Raw genomic sequence first — 25,744 nt, 5'->3', positions numbered from 1 at the left:
AACCTATAATCAAAGAGCATTCCCAACTCTACCAACGATGCAATTGAACCAAACTTTGTACACAGAACTCCTGTGACCAACAGAAAATACTGGAAGGGTTTGATGGGCATTGATCTTGAGTCTGGGAGTTGTAGTTCACCAGAGAGCACTGTGAACTCAAACAATGATGGATCTGGACCAAACATGGCCTGAATACTCAATATGCCCAAATGTGACCACTGGTGGGGTTTGGGGAAAACAGACCTTGACATTTGGGAGTTGTAGTTGCTGGGATTTATTGTTCACCTACAATCAAAGAGCATTCTGAACACCACCAATGAGACAATTAGGCCAAACTTCCCACACAGAACCCCCATGACCAACAGAAAATATTGTGTTTTCTGATGGTCTTTGGTGACCCCTCTGAAACCCCCTCAGGGGTCTCGATCCCCAGGTTGAGAAACACTAGGCTAGGGAAACAGATTTTCATTCAACAAGGCTTTAAAGGTGCAAAGCCATTAAATGCTAATCACATTCACACTTGCCTCAAGCAGACAAGAGTTCTTTCTTCCACAGATATATAAACCTCACTTGCCTAGTTTCCAACAGACCTCACAGCCTCTGAGGATGCCTGCAATAGCTGTGGGCAGAATGTCAGAAGAGAATGCTTCCGGGACATGGCCATACAACCCAGAAAACTCACAGCAACCCAGATTTTCTCCTTGTTCTCTTCGTTGAGAGGCAGCCCCCCCTGGTGGTTGAGCAGGTTAAAGCACTGACCTGCTGAACTTGACCGAAAGGTTGGCAGTTCGAATCCAGGGAGTGAGGTGAGCTCTCACTGTTAGGCCCAGCTTCTGCCAACCATTGCATGTTTTTGAACCCTCTTAAAAGTGGGGTAGGGTGCTACAGTATAGCTCTACCAAAATTATGGAAGCGGTCACACCATGGTTAAAGCAATATAATTTCCTCTCCTATTTCGCATTCTTATTGGACTCTAGAACAGGCATAGACGAACTTCAGCGTTTCAGGTGCTTTGAACCACAACTTCCGCAATCCCTAACAGCCAATAAGCTGGCTGGTTTTTCTGGGAGTTGAAGTCAAACCACCTGGAGGGACAAAGTTTGCCCATACCTGCTCAAGAACCTGACCCATGCATTGTGTGAATTGATCCTCTTAGAAGCCTTTGTCCCCTTCCTTTTGTTCCATAGGTATCATGCTGCATCTTGTTTCAGTAGACCAGCAGTTAGTATCATGCACTGAGCAGAGTAGTAAGATCCCCACACCCATAAGTCAGTCCATATAGCCGGTGGATAGCAGGAGGGCTCTGACAACATTTTTGAGGGCCATCTCTAGCCATGTATAAATATGTGAGAGGAAGTTATAGGGAGGAGGGAACAAGCTTGTTTTCTGCTGCCCTGGAGACGGATGTGGAACAATGGCTTCAAACTACAGGAAAGGAGATTCCACCTGAACATTAGGAAGAACTTCCTGACTGTGAGAGCTGTTCAGCAGTGGAACTTTCTGCCCCGAAGTATGGTGGAGGCTCCTTCTTTGGAGGCTTTTAGACAGAGGCTGGATGGCCATCTGTCAGGAGTGCTTTGAATGTGATTTTCCTGCTTCTTGGCAGGGGGTTGGACTGGATGGCCAATGAGGTCTCTTCCAACTCTATGATTCTATAACAGGCATTACAAACCTTCATTCTGAACAGTCAAGTCAATTAAAATCTATACATATATTTTTACACAGAATAAGGAAATCTGATATTCTTTCTCAATTGCTTCCATTTTAAGAAATATTTTTCCATCTCCAGCCTGGCTAAGGTGGTTTGCTTTAAAATAGAAATGGAATAATCTAACATATTCCTTAGTTGTGTTCCCCTGAGTATCGGAACAGGCTACACAAGGGTAGCGAAGGTCCCCACGGAATGACTACTTCCTGGACTTTTATAGGCCTTGGGATGCTCACCTTCCCTGTAGGTTCTTTCAAGTTCGTACTGCATCTTGGCCTCCTGCCTCTTAAACTCCCGCACACTCCGAATGGTGAGAGCACAGACCACAGTGCTTGCAAAATACAAACAAGCGGCCAAAAGGCCAAAGAGAGCCACAGAGGCATCTCCACCCTGCACGCTGCAGTTCATGGAGGTATAGCCCCTTCTCCCATACAGTATCTCCCTCCGTCGGCATACATCTGTTGCGTTGACTTGTATGACTAAGTGAAGGTAGAGTCCAACAGCAGCAATGTACCCGAGGCAGGCAAGGATGTCGAAGACGAACTCTGCGCCCAGCAGTAGGACTGAGAGGCGGTAGATAGGCTTCCCTCCACCGATGAGGAAGAGAAGGGTGAGGCACATCATGGATAGGCTAAAGGCCACCCCTCCATACACGCAAGGAGCTCTCATCTGGCTGTACTGCATATCCAGGTCCCTTACTTCTTGGAGTTCGGTTCCTTCAAATGGACTATAGAGTGAGTCAAGGCTGAAAGAGCCCAAACCAGCCATTGCGGAGAAACCTGAAAGACTTGCTTGAGCTGCTCCTATGCAGACCAGCACTAAAATGTTGAGGATCACTTCCACAAACTGCAAGATACCTGCAGAAAAGAGGAGGGAAAGACAAGGCAAAATGAACATTTGCATGTCTACTCGCTTCTGACTTAGCTGTTTCCCATTTCTGAAAATGCTCCTGGAAATAAGTTACTCAAAATAGCATGGCACTGTCATGTAGGAAATGTATCTTGTAGTTCCGGGATTAGGGAAACATGGCCCTTGGGATGCTGTTGGACTGCAGTTCCCATCAGCCTTAGCCTGGGGGGATGGGAGGTGCAGTGTAGCATCTTCTGAAGGGCTAGATATTCATTATTTATAATAAATTTATTATTATTTATAATATTTCTACCCCACCCCAAAGGGGACTCAGAGTGGCTTACAGTTTGGCCACTGTAATAGAAACAGAATAGATATTTCCAATTGCTGTTGGGGGTATTTCTGAGATTAACAGAAGAGCAAATACTAATACTACTGCTAATAATAATAAATTTATTTTTATACCCCACCACCATCTCCCTGAAGGGATTCAGGGCAGCTTACAAGGCACATGCCCAAAACACAGATTGAAAAACACATAATAAAATGAAAAATAAATCGACAACAACATTTAAAAAAACATTATAATCACAATACACAATTTAAAATAGTATTATGTCTTTGGCCAGGCTCAATTTTACACTTTGGCCCAATCCATTGCATTAAAAAGTGTTCTTAGCTTAACTGCTTTTAGCTGAAGGTTACAACTGAGTGCTCTCTTGTTTTGGGTTTTTTTAATGGCCACACAGAAAAAGTTGACCGCTATTGAAGTTTTCCTCTCCCTGGCTTTGCCATGCTCACCAACAGTGAGCAGAATGCTTCAATGTAAGCAGACCACTAAAAGGATGTCTGAATATATGTTATGTCCTCCTCTGTAATTCATTCAATTAATAAAAGATGGTTGCTCCATGCAACCTCCAAGCTTAGACAGCATGCTTTTCAATACCTGATTCTGGTCCACAATCATCTTTTCAACAGGACTTGGTTATATTATGTGGAAAACAAGATGCTGGATTATCTTATTTCCCCCTCCCTCTTAACTTTGTCAAGAGGGATGTAGTCATCAAAATGTTCAACTGTGTTATTGAGATCAAGGTCAAGTATCCACTGAGTCATGAAAAATAGCAGTTTTCATTTTGGGGCAGTTGGTCTCACTCAAAGTGCCTCTACACTGTAGAATGAATGCAGTCGGACACCTCCTTTAAAGGTATTGTATAAGATCACATGCATTGTGATCTTATTCAGCAAGAATATCCCCGTAGGCAGCAAAATCAGGCAATTCCAACTGGATGGCCACCCATGAGTGTCTTCCTCCAGGGGCAAACCAAGAATATGCAACTTGGAAGTCCCTGAACAGACTCAGAAGTGGTGTTGGAAGATCAAAAGACAAGCTGGCAGAGAAGAATCCTCCATCCTGAATGACTGTGGAGCAGAACAAACAACTCTGCACCTGTATGCCTGTCCACAATGCCCTGCCTCATGCACAGAGAAAGAATTGTTTAAAGCAGGGCTCCTCAAACTTTTAAGGCAGGGGGCCGGTTCATTGTCACTCAGACTGTTGGCCAGACTATATTTTGAGAAAAACATGAAAGAACAATACAGCATTTAAAATGATGAACAATTTTAACCAACATAATTTTACCAGTATTTCAATGGGAATGGTGGGCCTGCTTTTGGCTGATCAGATAGTCAAGTTAATTCAGATTGTTGTTGTGTTGTTATTGTTGTTGTTGTGTGACTTTATTTATTTCAGATATTTGTACCCCGCCCTTCTCCACTCCCCCCGGGGGAGACGGGACTCAGGGCAGCTTCCAACCGGCAACAATTCAATGCCTCCAACATACACATAATAAAATCCAATAATTGCATACATTTAAAACATTAAATCACATTAATTAATTCAAATCTGTTTCTGTTAAACTCTTTTATGCAATGCTTTTGACATGAAATAAAAATATTTTTTTTGTCGTGTCAGGAGTGACTTGAGAAACTGCAAGTTGCTTCTGGTGTGAGAGAATTGGCCGTCTGCAAGGACGTTGCCCAGGGGACGCCCGGATGATTTGATATTTTTATCATCCTTGTGGGAGGCTTCTCTCATGTCCCCACACGAGGAGCTGGAGTTGATAGAGGGAGCTCATTCGCCACTCCCCATATTCGAACCTGTGACCTGTCGGTCTTCAGTCCTGCCGGCACAGGGGTTTAACCCACTGTGCCACCGGGGACTCCATTGTATAAGATCATTAGCCTTCTCTACCAAAGTGTACTGCTGTGTCATATAACAACAACACCAATGATGCCACAGCATTCAGTTATGTCAGTTAAAGTTAAAGTCAAACTGCATTAATTCTGCAGTGCCGATGCACCCTTGATCTCTCTCAGGTTTAATTCTGCCCCACAGGGTTGTTGTGAGCATATAGTGGGAAGGAAGGCTCTCATGGATACCACTTTTGAGTTCAATGGAGAAAGGCAAAACACTATGGACAGAGTGTGATTTCAGTGTTAAGGGAAGAATGAGTCAAGAAGTCCAAATTCTATAAAACGGAGAATTGTTTTCCTTTGCTATTCCCTTGAGGAAAGACAAGACAAGGGGCAATGGCTCTTTGAGCGCTTGGCACAGCTTATAGGCTTTAACACTGTCAAGAAAGCTTTGCAATTGGGTATTTGGGAAGCCGCTTACAATCTTCTCCCACAGGATTGCTATGTCTTGTGATGAAACAGCTGTAATGATCAGGCGGCCCCAAGGAGGACCTCTTGAAGTCATTTAAGTGTATCTTCCGGAAGTATTTTGGTGGAGATAATTAGCGCTGCCAAGGAGATTGAATCAGTGCCCCTTGGGAATCCAAACGAAGCCAACCCTCACGGCCCAAAAGTGAAGCTACTTTTCTCTCTGCCTTTCTTTCGCCAAACATTGATCTAACAGGCTTGAGCACATTTGACCTACATTATTTTGAATAACATTCAGAATAGTTATTTTTGGACCGCTGTGCCAAAAAAGAATAATTGAGTTCTATTGTCAGCTCACAGGAGAGGGGTAGGGAGAAGATCCTATAGATAGGTACCTTGAATGTTGCGCCCTGAGGAAAAAGCCAAGGCTTGATCAAAGGCCAGGAACCTCTACCATTCTCACTACAGTGAATCACTCCACTAAACAAGGAAAGCTCTTAGCTAATCTTTTGAATGTTGGAATCCGGCTTTCAATCCTTTCTGCAGCTTGAAAAAAAAGAAATTGGATGACTCTAGGCTAAATCAGCAGCCAGCATATAGTGCAGAAAAGAAAAAGAAGAGGGAAGGAAAACCCATGCTTATAAACTCGCCTTGTGGAAAGCAGGTCACACTTATTACTAGATGATTTTCTATGGGCAGGAAACCACAATGGCTAGTTCTTAAAAGTATTCAGAATTCTCTCTCTTATTTAACCAACTAGACCTTATATATGTTGTTGTTGTATTCATTCGTTCAGTTGTTTCCGACTCTTCGTGACCTCATGGACCAGCCCACGCCAGAGCTCCCTGTCGGCCACCACCACCCCCAGCTCCTTCAAGGTCAAGCCAGTCCCTTTGAGGTTCCCATCCATCCATCTTGCCCTTGGTCGGCCCCTCTTCCTTTTCCCTTCCATTTTCCCCAGCACAGTTGTCTTCTCTATGCTTTCCTTTCTTCTCATGATGTGGCCAAAGTACTTCATCTTGGCCTCTACTATCCTTCCCTCCAATGAGAAGTTGGGCTTTATTTCCTGAAGTATGGACTGGTTGGATCTTCTCGCAGTCCAAGGCACTCTCAGAACTTTCCTCCAACACCACAGTTCAAAAGCATCTATCTTCCTTCGTTCAGCCCTCCCTATGGTCCAGCTCTCACATCCATAGGTGACTATGGGGAATACCATTGCTTTAACTATGCGGATCTTCGTTGCCAGCGTGATGTTTCTACTCTTCACTATTTTATCGAGATTGGACATTGCTCTCCTCCCAAGAAGTAAGCGTCTCCTGATTTCCTGGCTGTAGTCTGCGTCTGGAGTAATCTTTGCACCTAGAACCTTATATATAGCAATAACAATTATTTACGAACTCTCAGGCAACTGTGCTAAGTATAAAACATCTTCAGTTAGCCACTAGGGGGCAGGTTACAACTAATTATAATCTACTGTACTAAGGGTGCATCTACAGTGTAGGATTAATGCAGTTTCACAACCCCCTCCCCCTAACTGCTGCAATGCTACCTTACCATCACCAATCTACAAATACCAGGATTCTATAGCATTGAGCCTTGATCATTAAAGTGGGGTCAAACTACTTTAATTTTGCAGTGCAAATGCACGCTATGTTTACAATTACAGACTGTGTTGACCAAACCTTAAGCCTAGCATTCTCACCCAGAAACTCTGGACTCATAGCTATGCCTCTCCCCTTCACAGTGTTTTCTTCTTCCGTGTACAAAAGCTGCAAAACCAGTCTTTTATTTACTGGCCGTTCCTAAGAAAGGACGGTAAAGTGCTTTTTTTAAAATTTGTGTTACTTCCTGCATCATCTACTCTCTTCTGCTTTGCAATCTCTAAATTGGAACGGTGGGAACCACATAATTTCCCTTTGCAATCAGCTTGGTTAGGTTTTGTTTTTTTAAGAGACCCAATGAGTCTGATTCTCAGAAGGTAGATTTTTGGGAACTATTTATCCCCTGTGTATCCTTGCAGTTCAATAATAAGCCCTCAAAATGCTGTATTTCATGGAATCAGGAAATGGGGAAGGTGTGATTTTGGCAAAAGCCAGGCTCAAATTAGTCCCACCGACTCTGAAGACACCATTGCCTGATCCTAGAACAGGTTTACAAGTCTAAAGAAAAGAGGTAGGCTACAAAAGCACTAACATGCCCAGATGATCAATAAAGACGGGTAGCTCCTTATTTCAATCCCAGTAACTTCAGAAGTTATTGAGGAACCTTTCCCACTCATATCAGCAAATCTCACGAGTGACCTGCTTCTGATTTACAGTAATTGGGGATGGTTCCCAACCCTTTTTTTTTTACCAGGGACCACTTTGACCAAGGACCACTCTCCAACATTAGTACCAAAAGGGTTACAAATCGATTTTTGGTCAACTTTACATTCGGTTTGGTTATTTGGATTGCTGATTCAGAATATTGCATTAGATACATCACATCAGCTCTATTTTCTGATACAGAACATATGCCACCCAGTAGTTGCCATCTGCTCAACCACAGAAAACCATATTTAATAAGCCTCCGCACTATAAGAGGGTTTTGCGAGATCACTCTCATTGCAACGGTGTAATAAGTGAGGCTGTGGACCATATTTTAGTTCTTGCGGACCACTGATGGTCCACAGACCACAGGTTGGGAGCCACTGTTTTATGAGTATCTTCCATATAGTAAGTGTCAACAAGGGAAAGAACCTTCTCACTTGCCTCACCACAACAATAAAATGTTTTATGGTCTTTACAACTTCTTTGAGTTGGTGGTGTGATTTAAAACTTTTCGTTGTAAAACTGTACTTCGTTGTTTAAACTGCATTTATATTCCACCATGGCAGCTGCAGGGATGAGGGGCAATTTTATAAAGTTTCCCAAAATAATAAATGAATAATTAACTTAAGGCTCCTCCCAACAACACAAAAGTGGCAGGAGATTGCAGGATATGTTGCTGTAGTCTAAGAGGGGCTTTAAAAAATTATTCAAAGGACATTCCAATTGTTCCTGGCAACAGCTAAAACATTTTATTCCCACTTTCGAAGGGATTTATTTTTAATTCCGAGATACAACACATAAAATAATACATTTCCTTCCCTCCTTTTAGAGTGATAGTACATTATTAAAATTGTTCAGTGTTCTCCATTTTTTTTTAAAAAAAAATCAGAAACCATTAGATTAACTTAGCAATTGATGCTCTGATTAAAAAAAAAACTTTGAAAGAGTGAAGATCCAAGAAATTTCTGCAAAAAGCCTTGCAAAGAATGAATGCAACAAAGATCTGACAAAAGCAGGAAAAACCCAAGTAGGTATTATTACAAGAACGAATGCTATAGACCAAGGGCCACATCAGTCTTGTTGTTTGCTTGTTTTATTTATTTTGAGCATTTATATTCATTCCTTCTCTCCTCCGAAGAGGGACTCAGGATGGCTTACAACAAACAGGCATTAGATGACAACACAATATATTAAAAAAATCATAATTACAATTAACACCATTGCCTTCAAAGGGCTGTTGAATCCAAGGGCTAACTATAGGTTTTTTACACCATGGTCAATACTCTTTATATTTTCTTCAATTTGTGTCCCCAAATGTTAATGAACAAAACTTCCATCTCTTTTAAAATTATCTGCCATTTATTTATTTATTTATTGTGTCAGGAGCAAGCCAAACAGTTGTATTGCATTTTTTAACAAACAAACAAAACACAAAGTTTGCAAGCTTGGTAGTTGATTAAATGTCCTTTGACCAGTATCTGGCCACTTGGAGTGCCTCTGGTGTTACTATAAGAAGGGCCTCCATTGTGCATGTGGCAGGGCTCAGGTTGCATTGCAGCAGGTAGTCTGTAGTTTGCTCTTTTCCACACTCGCATGTCGTGGATTCCACTTTGTAACCCCATTTCTTAAGGTTGGCTCTGCATCTCGTGGTGCCAGAGCGCAGTCTGTTCAGCGCCTTCCAAGTTGCCCAGTCTTCTGTGTGCCCAGGGGGGGAGTCTCTCATTTGGTATCAGCCATTGATTGAGGTTCTGGGTTTGAGCCTGCCACTTTTGGACTCTTGCTTGCTGAGGTGTTCCAGCGAGTGTCTCTGTAGATCTTAGAAAACTATTTCTTGATTTAAGTTGTTGACGTGCTGGCTGATACCCAAACAGGGGATGAGCTGGAGATATCACTGACTTGGTCCTTTCACTATTGGCTGCTACTTCCTGACATATGGACAGGAGACAATGGGAACTGAAACCCAACAGCACTTGTGGCTCTGAGGTTGACTCACAGAAATCCTAACAACTGGTAAACTGGCTGGGATTTCTGGGAGTTGTTAGGCCAAAATACCTGGGGACTCACAGGTTGAGAACCACTGCCCTAGGCTAATCTGGAAGAGCCATGAATCTCAAAGGATCAGCTGTTTTTGTTGCATAGACATTCAAAACACTGTCAACTGACACAAAGCAATATGGGGATGCAATACACTGATGCTGGCTTTCCTTAGGATTCTGGAAAACAATACAGGGCTTCAATTTTACTTGTAATTGTTCCACTACTAAGGAAGTTCAGCTGGGGGCTAAGCATGCCATTCATTCACAGAGTGATTTCTATCAGTAACCGAAACACTTCCCTGATTCAGAAGGGATCGACAATGATGCTGTGTGTTGAAGTGCGTGACTAGAAGAGCAAGGAATCTGGAGACCTTTAAAGGAAAATTCCATGGAATCTTTGTGCTGGAGCTCTGGTCCTGAGGAAGATGTCTCAAGGGGCAGTCACAAAACAAAAGGCTTATTTAATACTTGCGTATTCTTCGGCTCATGTGCAAATCTGAGGATGATATCTCCGGATAGGGTGCTTCTTTTCAGGTTCATGGTGATGGGTTCATGGTGATGTGCATGGATTGGCATTTCTTAAAGTCCAGATCAGGACAGATTTCAATCATTCAGGTCAGTACGAACATCAGCAAACCTCCCTATTTCACATACTCTTAAGTGAGGCCCCTTCTACGCAGCTGAATAAAATCTCACATTTTCTGCTTTGAACTGGGATATATGGTAGTGTGGACGCAAATAGCCCAATTCAAAGCAGATCTTGTGGGATTTTCTGCCTTGATATTCTGAGTTATAAGCTGTCTGGAAGGGCCCTGAAATTGATTTTTGTTTTGTTTTGTTTTTTAACAAAACAAACCATTATGAGAAAAAAATAAAGAAAGTTCTGGAATGTCTTCATCGTGGCCAGCGGTGAAGCACCACAGAAATGTCTCGTCTCCAGTGTAATCAATTGGGAGCCCCTCCCCCAGCACCAACTACTGCTTTGAGAACAGAGTGAGAGAGGGGCCTGGAAGACAGTCCCATCTTATCTCCTGTATCATCAGTTGGGAGCCCCTCCCTGCAGTACCAACTGCTTCTCTGGGATCAGAATGAAGAGAGGGGTGGTGGAAGACAGTCCCATTTTGTCTCCAGTGTTATCAGTTGGGAGCCCCTACCCCCAGCACCAACTGCTGCTCTGAGACCAGAGTGAAGAGAGGGGCCTGGAAGACAGTCCCACCTTGTCTCCAGTGTTATCAGTTGGGAGCCCCTACACCCAGCACCAACTGCTGCTCTGAGGTCATAGTGAAGAGAAGGGCCTGGAAGACAATCCCATCTTGTCTCCAGTATCATCAATTGGGAGCCCCTACCCCCAACACCAACTGCTGCTCTGAGACTATAGTGAAGAGAAGGGCCTGGAAGACAGTCCCATCTTGTCTCCAATATCATCAATTGGGAGCCCCTACCCCCAGCACCAACTGCTGCTCTGAGACCATAGTGAAGAGAGGGGCCTGGAAGACAGTCCCATCTTATCTCCTGTATCATCAGTTGGGAGCCCCTCCCTGCAGTACCAACTGCTTCTCTGGGATCAGAATGAAGAGAGGGGTGGTGGAAGACAGTCCCATTTTGTCTCCAGTGTTATCAGTTGGGAGCCCCTACACCCAGCACCAACTGCTGCTCTGAGGTCATAGTGAAGAGAAGGGCCTGGAAGACAATCCCATCTTGTCTCCAGTATCATCAATTGGGAGCCCCTACCCCCAACACCAACTGCTGCTCTGAGACTATAGTGAAGAGAAGGGCCTGGAAGACAGTCCCATCTTGTCTCCAATATCATCAATTGGGAGCCCCTACCCCCAGCACCAACTGCTGCTCTGAGACCATAGTGAAGAGAGGGGCCTGGAAGACAGTCCCATCTTGTCTCCAGTGTTATCAGTTGGGAGCCCCTACACCCAGCACCAACTGCTGCTCTGAGGTCATAGTGAAGAGAAGGGCCTGGAAGACAATCCCATCTTGTCTCCAGTATCATCAATTGGGAGCCCCTACCCCCAACACCAACTGCTGCTCTGAGACTATAGTGAAGAGAAGGGCCTGGAAGACAGTCCCATCTTGTCTCCAGTATCATCAATTGGGAGCCCCTACCCCCAGCACCAACTGCTGCTCTGAGACCATAGTGAAGAGAGGGGCCTGGAAGACAGTCCCATCTTGTCTCCAGTATCATCAATTGGGAGCCCCTACCCCCAGCACCAACTGCTGCTCTGAGACCATAGTGAAGAGAGGGACCTGGAAGACAGTCCCATCTTGTCTCCAGTGTCATCAGTTGGGAGCCCCTACCCCAAGCACCAACTGCTGTTCTGAGACCAGGGTGAAGAGAGGGGGCTGAAATACAGTTCCACCTTGTCTCCTGTATCATCCTGTATCATCAGTTGGGAACCCCTCCCCCAGCACCAACTACTGCCCTGAGACCAGAGTGAAGAGAGGGGGCCAGGAAGACAGTTCCACCTTGTCTCCTGCACTGTGCTAATAATATAATATAATGTATATACATATAATATTGATAATATTATAATGTACTACAATACTAAGAATAATACGATATAATTATATATTTTATATTACATCTAATATTACTAACAACATTACAGTACAATGGTATAGTACAATATAGTAGTATATAATATTAATATTGTGCTATGGTAATAATATAATATATTGTATTTACAAATTACTTGTAAGCCGCTGAGTCCCCTTCAGGGTGAGAAGGGCGGCATATAAATGTCATAAATAAATGACTGAATAAATAAATGTAGTCTAATCACAGCTACAGAGTCAGAATTTGTCCACCACCTTTGTCCTTAAAAAACTAGCTCCTTTTGCCCATGGTACAGATTGTTCTAGCTCTTAACAAAAGATGAGGACCTTCTTCTCAGTACAGCATGTCTTCTCTTTCAATTCATTTAAGATTTTGATTAAATATCTGAGAGCACAGTGGCGGGGGAGAGTAGTTCTCCAGACACACAAGAATTTCTACGGGTTTATTAATGCATAAGCACACCCCAGGGGAGCAAAAGAAATCACTTTATAGCTGTTCCCTAATTTTATTTGCTGATGGAATTCAATTTCGCTCCTTGCTAATTTGCAGATGGCAAGTGCCCTTGTTGAAGCAAACAGATGACACTAGAGGTAGAGAACATACATACTTGAGGTGAGAGCCGAAGTTAGATGTTTCCTGGAACAGTTGTTCCAGTCGTTTTCTCAGGGACCTTCCACATTGCCCTATATCCCAGAATATCAAGGCACATTATCTGAGTGTGGACTCAGATAACCCAGTTCAAAGCAGATATTGTGGGATTTTCTGCCTTGATATTCTGGCATATAGGGCTGTGTGGAAGGGCCCCATAATACAATGTGGATAAGGCAATCCTGTTATAGGTCTACTCAGATATAAGCCTCATTGAATTTTATTGGACTACTGCCATGTGAGAATAGGATAGGAAAGCACTAAAGGTTTAGAGCCAAAATTCTTGGGTTTTCATTTCTGAAAAATTAGAAATCAGTTAAACTTGTTGAAAGAAATTTGGAAATGTCTGGCCACCTGAAACTCCCCAATCAGACTGTCCCTAATCATGCTGGGTGTAGCATTCGAGGAAGTGTCATCTCACATCTCCTTTAGTCATGGTACTACTTCACAGTCTTCTCAGTAAGGACTTCATCACATTGAGGTCCAAAAAGTGGGTGACAGTGGGAGAATTTGCCAGGCACCGGGGAGAATCCGGCAGGCAGTGGGGAAAGCCATTGTCCCATGGTTTGCACCCTGCATTGCCCGAGGCACGAGTCTGCCACGGGGCTCCTGAAGCAGATGGGATTAACTGTAATGTCTTTTCTTCCTCCCCAACAGTGGAAAAGTTCCCTAGGCTCCTCCTCCAGAGAGGGCCCTGCTGAGGAACTCACTTTCCCAGCAGCTTGCATGGGGCGGGTACTGAAAAGTCTCTGAGTTTCTCTCAGAGTATGATGGGAGTTGAAGTTTCTCTCTCTCGGTGTTTCCCAGCCAATAAAAAGCCTAGTTGTGTCCATGTTCTGATTGGCTGAGGATGGACACAACTGACGATTACAACTCCCAGAATCCTCTCTTGCGGTTTGTCTTATTTTTAAAAATGTTATGGTTAAAACTTAAAATAATTCTAAAAAATCAGTACTGGTGAATTGTTTCGAAACTTGGCAGGCCTGCTGTTGTAAATGGGGTCTAACACTGAGGTAGGTTTCATGCAGTTAGGCCTTAACTGAGCTTTTAAAATTTCCCATTGTAGTCAATAGACTGAATCTTTGACAAATGAAAACGGAAACACCCCTCCCTATTTGAGTAACTTCCTGGTTAACAGAATGAGTGGCCAGCCAACAATGGACACCAAAACGGCATGCCTTTCAGTCGAATTGCACACCTCTAGTTCTCAGGACTTCATCCTAAAACGCCTCCAGGACAGCACATCACCAGAAGTAGCCCTGTGTCATGTGATGGGCTCCGTCCTAGAAGTATCCTAGGACAGAGCCAAAGCCCAATGTGATGAGGTTCTAAGACAACTATCAAAGACTTGACTTCAACAGTTGGTAATCAAGGGGTGAGAATAACACAATCCTCTAAAGGTTGCTGAACTGGAAACATATTCTATGATGAGGAATGCTGGCAGTTGTAGTACTATTAGTTTTTATGGAAGCTCTAGGGGAAATTGGTGAGAATCAGTTATTAGATCATTGAGGAGGAAATGTTGTAGTTTCCCAGAAAAGAATACAATGCCATCCTATATATTTTGATTCAAAATGAAGGTTTTGCTTTTACAAAAATTGATCCTAACTTGGGATGTATATCTCGCCAATATTTTAAAGTAATGTCTAACACTTGAGCTTTTTCCCACATCTACAAGATACACTGAAAAGCTCTTTTTCCTTTTCTGTCAGAGGACTGAAATATTCCTGTTTGTTCTTACCGCCCCCACCCTATAACACACACTCAAATCTGTGCTCATTCTATCAGTAACAGCCTGTTCAAGTAAACAATATTTAGACATGTGCTGGATTTAAACTATTAATGATTGGGTCGGGTGTAGGTCTAGCTTTTCAGATATAGAAAACAATACAAATTTACAAACATACTACTAGACCAAATCTGCACCTTTTTCTCTATTTTTTTTTCATGTTAGGAGCGACTTGAGAAACTACAAGGCACTTCTGGTGTGAGAGAATTTGCCGTTTGCAAGGACATTGCCCAGGGGACACCCGGATGCTTGGATTTTTTACCATCCTTATGGGAGACTTCTCTCATGTCCCCGCATGGGGAGCTGTAGCTGACAGAGGGAGGTCATCCTCAGATTCAAACATCTGACCTGTCAATCTTCAGTTCTGCCGACAAAAGGGTTTAACCCATTGGGCCACCGGAGGCTCTGCCTCCTCCCTATGACTTTCCCTCACATATTTACACATGGCCATCATGTCCCCTCTCAGCCTTCTCATTTGCAGGCTAAACATGCCCAGCTCTTTAAGCCGCTCCTCATAGGGCTTGTTCTCCAGACCCTTGATCATTTTAATCACCCTCCTCTGGACACATTCCAGCTTTCAACATCTCCCTTCAATTGTGGTGCCCAGAATTGGACACAGTGTGATTCCAGGTGTGGTCTGACCAAGGCAGAATAGAGAGGTAGCATGATTTCCTTGGATCTAGACACTCCTATTTATGCAGGCCAAAATCCCATTGGCTTTTTTAGCTGCCGTATGACATTGTTGGCTCATGTTTAACTTGTTGTCCACGAGGACTCCAAGATCTTTTTCACATGTACTGCCGGACATCCCCCATTCTGTATCTTTGTATTTCGTTTTTTTTCTGCCTAAGTGGAATATTTTGCATTTGTCCCTGTTGAACTTCATTTCAACAGAGATCTGGGGAGTTGCTGTCTTGGGAGCTGAAGGATTTTGGGAGTTGTATTCTAACAAAATAACATTTTCAAACTCCGGAAACCAAAGCATCACAGTCTCAAAGTTGTGTTATGTTATATGGTCGATTTACTCCTGTATAGGAATTGGCTCACAATGATACACATCTCAGGACACATTAAAAATCTATCACAGTTTTCAGTTGCCTTCCCCACCATTAGATAAGAGAGAGAAAAAGAAGATGTTCTATGTTCTTTTGAGAGAAAGAGGCCCAGTATTATGATTAACATCCTTTCATTGAGTATGCTGAAGTATTTAGCCATAATGAGTTCACCAAACAAAGGATTAAGTGGAAACTTGGATTCCTAGGGGACCGCTGATAGATGTGTGAAAACCCGCCACTATAAACCATTCGGCGACTACCGATATGCTGAGGGATTGTTATTCTGATGTTGTTATCTACCAGAAGTGTTCCCATTTGTTTATAAAATGGTTTTGGCTACAAGCTTTGAATTTAAATAACTTCACCTCTTTCTGTTCTTTGTTCTCCTGAAGAAGAGTTCATGGAAAACAGAAACTTTTTATTCTTCCCTCTTCCTGTTCCACTTCCAACAAAAGAATAGTCTCAGGTGAAGGATGCTGCTTTTCTTTCACAACCAAGTTAACAATGAAGTAGAGAAAAAGCATATTACCTCTTCTGGAGCACAGGTTTGAGCATTTCTCAGAAAAGGTCTCCTTGGGGTAAGGCTGGGGAGGGTAACGGGCATCTCCGTGAGTTGCTGCTGGGTAGTGCTGGTAAGGCTCTGTGAAAACACTGGAAGATCTTGAAGGTTCAGGTGTTGAAGACCTACAGGTGAAGCAAGATGGAAGTCATGAGGCAGAGCAAGCAGAAGACAGCATGGCGCAGTGGTTTAAACATTGGACTATGACTCTGAGGACCAGGGTTTGAATCCCCACTCAGCCATGGAGACTCACTGGATGACCTTGGACAAGTCCCACTCACGATGTAACACAATTCTTATTCCTGGGTTATAAATGTCATTTCCTAATTGGTTTATCATAAAAACATGGGAAACGTTTATTAAATTACAAAAACTTTGGGTTGCTGTGAGTTTTCCAGACTGTATGACCATGTTCCAGAAGCATTCTTTCCTGACATTTCACCCACATCTATGTCAGGCATCCTCAGAGGTTGTGAGGTCTGTTGGAAACTACGCAAGTGAGGTTTATATATCTGTGGAATGTCCCGCGTGGGAAAAACAATTCTTGTCTGCTTGAGGCAAGTGTGAATATTGCTATTGGCTACCATGATTAGTATTGAATGGCCTTGCAGCATCAAAGCCTGGCTGCTTCCTGCCTGGGGGAATCCATTTTTGGGAGGTGTCCGCTGGCCCTCATTGTTTTCTGTCTGAAATTCCCCTGGTTTTTTTTTTTTTTAGTATTGCTCTTTATTTACAGAGAAGCCTTTGAAATACCTTAGCATGTGGACAATTGCAACAGAAAACCATGATAATGAACAAAATTTGGTTATCAATATTTTAAAAACTCTAAAATCAGGACAGTAATTAAAGATCAACACTCAAAAAACAGGGCAATTCCAGACAGGAAACAATCAGGACCAGCTAACACCTCCCAACAAAGGATTCCACCAGGCAGGTAGCAGCCAGGCTTTGAAACTGCAATGCCAATGTTTCCAACAGAACTCTCAACCTCTGAGGATGCCTGACATAGATGTGGGCAAAACGTCAGGAGAGAATGCTTCTGGAATGTGGTCATACACCCTGGAAAACTCAGAGCAACCCAGTAATTCCAGCCATGAAAACTTTCGACAACAAATTACAAAAACTTTGTTTTTGCAAAATATCCTGCAGCACATGTCTTCCAATGAATATCTCATCAAGGCTCAACCAATTCAATACAGTTTGTGACAGTCTCAAAAACAAAGTTTCTAGAGTATAACAACTACTTCCAAAGTAGAAAGTACAGTACATTACAGTACCACATAATTAAACAGGAAGTAACACTTTCAAACCAGGAATACTTTTTTTCCAAATTTTGTTACATAGTGTAATAGCACTTCTTGAGGCCAAAATACTAAGAACTATGCACAACGAAAAGTTTTTGGCCTGTTCATATTCTTTGATATGCCAACTAGGAAAAGGACTGAACATTCAACTTAAATCCACCTTTATAATATTTATATATTTACGTCTATGTATCATATGTATCCATCATTGTTTCATTTACTCCTGCCCCCACTTAGTATGTCACATAACTACCTTTATCAGATTAGGCATCTTCATCACAGGTCGATGCTCTATTCACAATATCTTCAGCCTCTACTGACCCTGATTGCTAAATGGCAAACATGGAATCCAATAAAACTATCCAGAATATTAAATAACACATATTACATCAACCAATCTTGATCATTGTGGCTCAGATTTTTTTTTTAAAAGTAGGAAAAGTAGTTCGATGAGCGGCCAAGGTCGGCATAACTGATGGAGTATACTAACAGTTGCTAGGATGGAGAGACAGGAAAATAAACTATTGAGTGATCTCTCTTACTCCCAAGGCGACCATGTGTTGGCTTCTGGACATCTGATGACAACGTACTCTTAACGCAGTAGTTCTCAACCTGGGGGTCCCCAAATGTTTTGGCCTTCAACTCCCAGAAATCCTATCAGCTGGTAAACTGGCTGGTATTTCTGGGAGTTGTGAGCCAAAACACCTGGAGACCCACAGGTTGAGAACCACTGTCTTAATGTCTAATGAGAACTCAAGTTCAGTAGCACCTGTAAGTCCACAGAGGCCTTTGAAATATGGACTACAGACCCCATAATTCCTTATCATTGTCTATTAGCTCAGACTGCTGGAGGCCATAAGCCAAAAACACTAAAGGGCAACCCCCAACTAGCCATGCCTCACTGGGCTCCCTAGCACAGTGGTTCTCAACCTGTAAGTCACCAGATGTTTTGGCCTTCAACTCTCAGAAATCATGGCTGGGATTTCTGGAAGTTGTAGGCCAAAACACTTGGGGACCCCCAGGCTGAGAACCACTGTCCTAGAAAAAAAAATCTAGATTGCTTAGCAGTTGCTATTGCTACCACCCACACTTGTTAGCTTGCCAGATAGACAGCTACTGAACAAGTCCACAGCAATTTCTTCTCCTCTTGTCCTTCAACCCACTTTGTGTTGTTTTGCAGAAAACTAGTCAAAGGGCAGGTTTAGCAAGAGGTTAGCAATGATGAATGAGAGGAACTGGTCCAGAGGTGTCTTCACAACAAATCCTCCTCCATTCTCGCATCTTTTCCAGTTTTGTTTCATGTAAAGCACCCTCCAACGATTTCCTTCCTAATCAGCAATATTTATGTCAGCCCAAGGAATCTCTGAGTCTTCATTTATGGTGAATCCTCCTCCACCACCCACAAGGTTCTCACACTCCTTGCTGAATCTAAATGAGTATTTGTAGAAGTATAATATACTGGCAAAGCATAATAATTGCATTTTTTCTCCCTTAGAAAAATGGTATTCTCGGGCAGATTTAACATCTCTTTACTTAGGCAATCACTCATTCTCTGAGTATGATGGCCTTCCAAGTGTAGTGTCTTGGCAGTGGGTTCGTAAGTGACTGTGGAACACTATTCTTGATCCACATGTTCTTCCACAGTGAAGGCATCGGTTTCCAGGTGGAAAACAGTCCCGATCAGAGTTGACTTGACAATCCTTCCTCTTGGCATGTTTCTTCCTTTCAACCTTCATTTGTGCCTCTTCAAATTCCACAGCACTGTTGATCACAGCTGACCTTCAGTTAGAGTGCTTAAGGGCCTGGGCTCCCCAGTTCTCTGTGTCTATGTCACAGTTTTAAAGGTTTGCTTTAAGCCCATCTTTAAATCTCTTTTCCTGTCCACCAACATTCCATTTTCTGTTCTTGAGTTCGGAGTAGAGTAACTGCTTTGGGAGACAGTGGTCGGGCATTCTGACAACGTGGCCAGTCCAGCGGACTTGATGGTGGAGGACCATTGCTTCCATGCTGGTGGTCTTTGCTTCTTCCAGCACACATTTGTTCGCCTGTCTTCCCCAGAGATTTGCAGGATTTTTCGAAAACAACGCTGATGGAATTGTTCCAGGTGTTGCGTATGAAGTCTGTAAACAGTCCATGTTTCACAGGTGTATCGCGGGGTTGGGAGGACAATGGCTTTACAAACAAGCACTTGGTATCCCACTGGATGTCCCAATCCTCAAACACTCTCTGCTTCATTTGGAAAAATGCTGCACTCACAGAGCTCAATCGGTGTTATATTTCAGTGCCAATGTTGACTTTTGTGAAGAGGTGACTGCCAAGTTAGCAATTAGAAATTGTGGGAGTTGAAGTCCAAAACACCTGAAGGGCCGACGTTTGCCCATGCCTGCTTTACAGTATATAATCTTAGAATTAAAGCCTCAGCCACCCTGCCTGACAACAATGTCATCCTTTTTAATAAGCAGAAATACTGCAGTGACACACAATAGAAAAATCTCTCAGGGCTGTTAATCACGGGGACAGCAGGAGTCCCATTTCGCCTGGATATCATCCAAAAGCTCATGTGTGACAAAGAAAGTACATGTGTTTAAAAATGTGGAGGAAAAAAGTACATTCCATTATGGCTTCTTTTGCTTGCCACTTATGCCGTATACTACAAGGAGAAAGATAATAATGATGACTTACCTGTCATTTGCTGCATATGGTTTTCGACTTCTCTCATTGATGTATCTGTTCATCCCAGGGCTCTCCTTGTATCTGTAATCTTTATTTGGATGGGTCCGCTCTGAATAAGACATCTTCTCTCTTGCTGAAACTGCCTGTCAATGAAAAAAGCACAAACCTTCCAGTGCAAGTTATTTAATGATCAAGAGTTGCAAAAACAAGGTTACACCTATTATACCACAAGGAAGATAAAAATACATATTAACTAGAATCTTAATTATATGCATGAAACGGCGACTTTGTGGCTTGCAATGGAGAGACAGAAAATGTTCTGGCATACAATTTCCATCACCCTTAACCGGCATAACCACTGGCCAAAGGTTTCACAACTTTAGTGAGAAGGAAGCCTGAAAGATCCATTCAGAACTGAACAATAAAAACCAGAGAACAGTGGATGACGAAAAGCAGGTAAGGTAAAGGTTTTTCTCGACATTAAGTCCAGTTGTGTCCGACTCTTGGGGTTGGTGCTCATCTCCATTTCTAAGACAAAGAGCCAGCATTGTCCATAGACACCTCCAAGTTCATGTGGCCAGCATGACTGCATGGAGTGCCATTTTCTTCCTGCAGAAGCGGTATCTATTGATCTACTCACATTTGCATGTTTTTGAACTGCTAAGCTGCCAGAAGCTGGGACTAACAGAGGGAGCTCATGCCGCTCCCCAGATTTGAACCTGCAAACTTTCGGTCAGCAAGTTCAGCAGCTCATTGCTTTAACCCACTGTGCCACTGGGGGCTCCTTGACAAAAAGCAGAAGAAGCCCAAATTGAGGTGTTGCTGTTTGAAGCTTCTCCAAAAAAGTTTAAAGTTGGCAAATTATCACACAGAACAGGAGTCCCCAAAATAAGGTCCTCCAAGGGTCTTTACCTGGTCCCTGCACCAAGTTTTAGACTTAGGGTTGCCCTTAGAATCTCATCACATTAAACCAGTGGCGCAATGGTTCTCAACTTGTGGGTCCCCAGGTGTTTTGGCCTACAACTCCCAGAAATCCCAGCCAGTTTACCAGCTGTTAGGATTTCTGGGAGTTGAAGGCCAAAACATCTGGGGACCTACAGGTTGGGAAGCACTAGGTTAAACCCTTTTGCCGGCAGGACTGAAGACCGACAAGTCAGAGGTTCGAATCTGGGGAGAACGCGAGTGAACTCCTTCTGTCAGCTCCAACTCCCCATGCAGGGACATGAGAGAAGCTTCCCACAAGGATGGTAAAACATCAGAACATCCAGGAATCCCCTGGGCAACATCCTTGCAGACGGCCAATTCTCTCACACCAGAAGTGACTTGCAGTTTCTTAAGTCGCTCCTAACACACACAAAACAAAACCATGGTATGGAAAACCTGTCACCCCACAACTCGTATCACCCCTCATGTTATCCCACGGGAGGAAGTGTTGCCACCCAGCTTCCCCTCATAGTTTTCTATGCAATATGGGAACTCTCCTGTATTGCCACCGCTGCCTCCTGCAATGCTTGGACCTCTCCGCATGTACGGAGCCCCGCTGGGAGTAGATCAACACCATGTGATGGGATCTGGCAGGCTCCATGCCAGAAGAGAAATCCAAGTGTTGTAGGATGGGCAATTTTGCTTGTCTGATGAAATCCTAAGGCTGAAACAACTTGAAGGCAAACAAAAATACCAATCCTAATTAAACTTTACTATCTCATCAGCTAAAAGTGAATCTGTAATTGGTTAAGCAACCGAACCCAAAGGTACTTCTGCATCCTGGAAAGAAGTGACTAGTAGTGTGATCAAAGGTCTGGAGACCATGAATCCCTAGGAGGAGTGTCTTAAAGAGTTGGGTATGTTTACCCTGCAGAAGAGGAGGTTGAGAGGCAACATGACGCTCATGGATAAATATGTGATAGGATGTCACAAGGAAGAGGAAGCAGGCTTCTTTTCTGCTGCCCTGGAGACTAGGATTCAGAGCAATGGCTTCAAAGTACAAGAAAGGAGATTCCATCAGAACATTAGGAAGAACTTCCTGATTGTGAGAATCATAGAATCATAGAGTAGGAAGAGACCTCATGGGCCATCCAGTCCAACCCCCTGCCAAAGAAGCAGGAATATTGCATTCAAAGCAACCCTGACAGATGGCCATCCAGCTTCTGTTTAAAAGCTCCCAAAGAAGGAGCCTCCACCACACTCCGGGGCAGAGAGTTCCACTGTTGCACAGCTCTCACAGTCAGGAAGTTCTTCCTAATGTTCAGATGGAATCTCCTTTCTTGTAGTTTGAAGCCATTGTTCCGCGTCCTAGTCTCCAGGGCAGCAGAAAACAAGCTTTCTCCCTCCTCCCTATGATTTCCCCTCACATGTTTAGACAAGGACATCATGTCTCCTCTCAGCCTTCTCTTCTTCAGGCTGAACAAGCCCAGCTCTTTAAGCCACTCCTCATAGGGCTTGTTCTCCAGACCCCTGATCATTTTAGTTGCCCTCCTCTGGACACATTCCAGCTTGTCAATATCTCTCTTCAATTGTAGTGCCAGAATTGGACACAGTATTCCAAGGCAGAATAGAGGGGTAGCATGACTTCCCTGGATCTAAACACTTGTTGTCCACAAGGACCCCAAGGCCTTTTTCACACATACTGCTCCCGAACCACGTGTCCCCCATTCTGTATCTTTGCATTTCATTTTTTTTCTGCCTAAGTGGAGTATCTTGCATTTGTCACTGCTGAACTTCATTTTGTTAGTTTTGGCCCATCTTTCAAATCTGTCAAGATCATTTTGAATTCTGCTCCTGCCCTCTGGAGTATTGGTTCAGTTCTGGAACTCTCTGCCTCGGACTCCTTCCTTGGAGACTTTTAAACAGAGACTGGATGGCCATCTGTCAGGGGTGATTTGATTGTGCTTTCCTGCATGGTAGGGGGTTGGACTAGATGGCCCACGTGGTCTTTTCCAACTATGATTCTACCTATATAAATAAAAATGTAATGTTGGTTTGTGGGATTAACATAACTCAAAAACCACTGGATGAATTGACACCAAATTTGGACACAATACACCTATCAGGCCAACAAGTGACCATCACACATAAAAACACTGAAAAACACAGCAGAAGAGACTTAAAAAGCAAAAAAAAAAAACCCATTATAACGCATGTACAAAACCACACATATATGCAATCTATATAAATAAAAATGTAATGTTGGTTTGTGGGATTAACATAACGCAAAAAGCACTGGATGAATTGACACCAAATTTGGACACAACACACCTATCAGGCCAATTTTTATTTTTTTTTTTGTCGTGTCAGGAGTGACCTGAGAAACTGCAAGTCGCTTCTGGTGTGAGAGAATTAGCCGTCTGCAAGGACGTTGCCCAGGGGATGCCTGGATGATTTGATGTTTTTATCATCATTGTGGGAGGCTTCTCTCATGACCCTGCATGAGGAGCTGGAGCTGATAGAGGGAGCTCACCCGCCTCTCCCCGGATTCGAACCTGCGACCTATTGGTCTTCAGTCCTGCCGGCACAGGGGACAAAACACACCTATCAGGCCAATGAGTGACCATCACTCATAAAAACACTGGAAAAACACAGAAAAAGAGACTTTAAAAGCCAACAAAAATTAAAAATACATTACAACGCATGCACAAAACCACATATATATGCAATCTATATAAATAAAAATGTAACGTTGGTTTGTGGGATTAACATAACTCAAAAACCACTGGACGAATTGACACCAAAATTGAACACAATACACCTATCAGGCCAACAACTGAGCTTGTTTTCTGCTTCCTTGGAGACTTGGACGCAAAACAATGGCTTCAAACTACAAGAAGGGAGATTCCATCTGAACATGAGGAAGAACTTCCTGACTGTGAGAGCCGTTCAGCAGTGGAACTCTCTGCCCCGGGGTGTGGTGGAGACTCCTTCTTTGGAAGCTTTTAAACAGAGGCAAGATGGCCATCTGTCAGGGGTGATTTGAATGCAATATTCCTGCTTCTTGGCAGAATGGGGTTGGACTGGATGGCCCATGAGGTCTCTTCCAACTCTTTGATTCTATGATTCTATGATCACTCATAAAAACACTGAAAAACACAGCAGAAGAGACGTAAGAAGCCAAAAAATACATGACAACGCATGCGCAAAACCACACACATATATACGCAAACACACATATATACACATGTAAACAAATATATACACACACATATACAAACACAAAGCACATATACACAGACTGGGCCACAGCAACGTGTGGCAGGGGACAGCTAGTAAGTCTATATATTTCCTCCCTTCTGGGTCCCCCAACCAGCAATACTCCCCAAAACTATTTCCTCCCTAAAGCCCCCCATTTCCTTGCTGTCACCTGAGAATGAAGAAGAGTCTCAGGTCTCAGGAGCTCCCAGCCATGGCGCCAGGTGGGAAAGGCAGGGCCAAAGGAGGAGCCCAAACTCCTGCGTTCTCCTCCAAGAGGGCGAAGGCGCTTCCTTATCAGGAGAGAGGCTGAGGAGAAGGAAGGAATGCCAAAGGAGATGGGGAGGTCTCCCAGGTAGCAGCCTCCTCAGGGTCCCGCCCCACTCCGGCCTCCCCACCTTCTGGGAGAGAGTCGGGTTTCGCTCCAACCAGGAGGAGTGACCTGTTGAGCCTGCTGAAACCATCCCAGGGCGGGGCAAGAGCCAGAGAGGCTCCTCCAGGTGTCTGGACTTCAACTCCCAAGAGCCTCTGTCAGCTTGGCCTTTGATGGGGAATTCTGGGAGATAGAGTCCAAAGCACCACGGAGAACAACAACAAAGTGGAAATCGCTAGGTGGGTGTGTCATCTCCCACGGGCTGCTAAATTCAACCCGGAGCGACTCTCTCAGGGCCCTCCCACACAGCCAGATATCCCAGAATTTTACTTAGCTTGGGAATGTTTGTCTTCCAGAGGTGGTGTCTTGGCGGTGGGTCCGTAGGTGACTGTAGAGCCCTATTCTTGACCTGCATCTTCTCCCGCAGTGAGGGCATTGCTTTCCAGGTAGAAGGCGGTCCCCATCGGGGTTGGCTTGATGCGCCTTCCTCTTGGCACGTTTCTCTCTTTCGCCCTCCATTCGTGCCTCTTCAAATTCTACAGCACTGCTGGTCACAGCTGATCTCCAGCTGGAGCGCTCAAGGGCCAGGGCTTCCCAGTTCTCAGTGTCTATGACAGAGTTTTTAAGGTTGGCTTTGAGCCCACCTTTAAATCTCTTTTCCTGTCCTCCAACATTCTGTTCTCCATTCTTGAATTCGGTAGAGCAACCGCTTTGAGAAGCATTCAGACAACGTGGCTGATCCAGCGGAGTTTCATATGAGAGCAAAAAATGTGTGCTATCACCCCACTAAGTAAAGGTAAAGGTTTCCCCTTGACATCAAGTCTTGTTGTGTTCAACTCTGGGGGTTCGTGCTCATCTCCATTTCTAAGCTGAAGAGCCGGCATTGTCCATAGACACCTCCAAGATCATGTGGCCAGCATGACTGCATGGAGCGCTGTTACCAGAGCTGTACCTATTGCGTTATCCATAGATGCCTCCAAGGTCATGTGGCTGGCATGACTGCATGGAGTGCTGTTACCTTCCAGCCAG

At 43.8% G+C, this 25,744-nt stretch overlaps 1 protein-coding gene across 2 annotated transcripts; it reads right to left on the bottom strand.

The window, feature by feature from the left end:
• Positions 1–75: 75 nt before the first annotated feature.
• On the bottom strand, positions 76–24,592 carry LOC132774527 (MARVEL domain-containing protein 3-like). Of its 2 annotated transcripts, none has more exons than XM_067467526.1 (4): positions 24,515–24,592; positions 20,170–20,303; positions 16,154–16,308; positions 76–2,565 (listed from the first exon to the last, which is right to left on the bottom strand). In XM_067467526.1, exons 2-4 carry the CDS (start codon positions 20,280–20,282, stop codon positions 1,874–1,876), a joined length of 960 nt encoding a protein of 319 aa, XP_067323627.1. In that variant the 5' UTR covers positions 20,283–20,303; positions 24,515–24,592; the 3' UTR covers positions 76–1,873. The 2 variants fall into 2 exon arrangements, with proteins under 2 accessions (XP_067323627.1, XP_060630699.2); XM_060774716.2 differs by having other exon boundaries at positions 20,170–20,299; positions 24,515–24,579.
• Between the last annotated feature and the right edge of the window lie 1,152 nt (positions 24,593–25,744).

This window comes from Anolis sagrei, chromosome 4, assembly GCF_037176765.1.
Source record: "Anolis sagrei isolate rAnoSag1 chromosome 4, rAnoSag1.mat, whole genome shotgun sequence".
In the NCBI taxonomy this organism is placed as follows: Eukaryota; Metazoa; Chordata; class Lepidosauria; order Squamata; family Dactyloidae; genus Anolis; species Anolis sagrei.
This window is presented reverse-complemented; position numbering and strand designations above follow the sequence as displayed.

Bases quoted from the DNA above. Each gene is read 5' to 3' on its own strand.
- LOC132774527 (XM_067467526.1), bottom strand. From the start codon at position 20,282: ATGTCTTATTCAGAGCGGACCCATCCAAATAAAGATTACAGATACAAG. The intron at 16,309-20,169 runs GTAAGTCATCAT...CTTCACCTGTAG, and splicing joins CCATATGCAGCAAATGACAG to GTCTTCAACACCTGAACCTT. The intron at 2,566-16,153 runs GTAATATGCTTT...TCTTTTCTGCAG, and splicing joins AAACCTGTGCTCCAGAAGAG to GTATCTTGCAGTTTGTGGAA.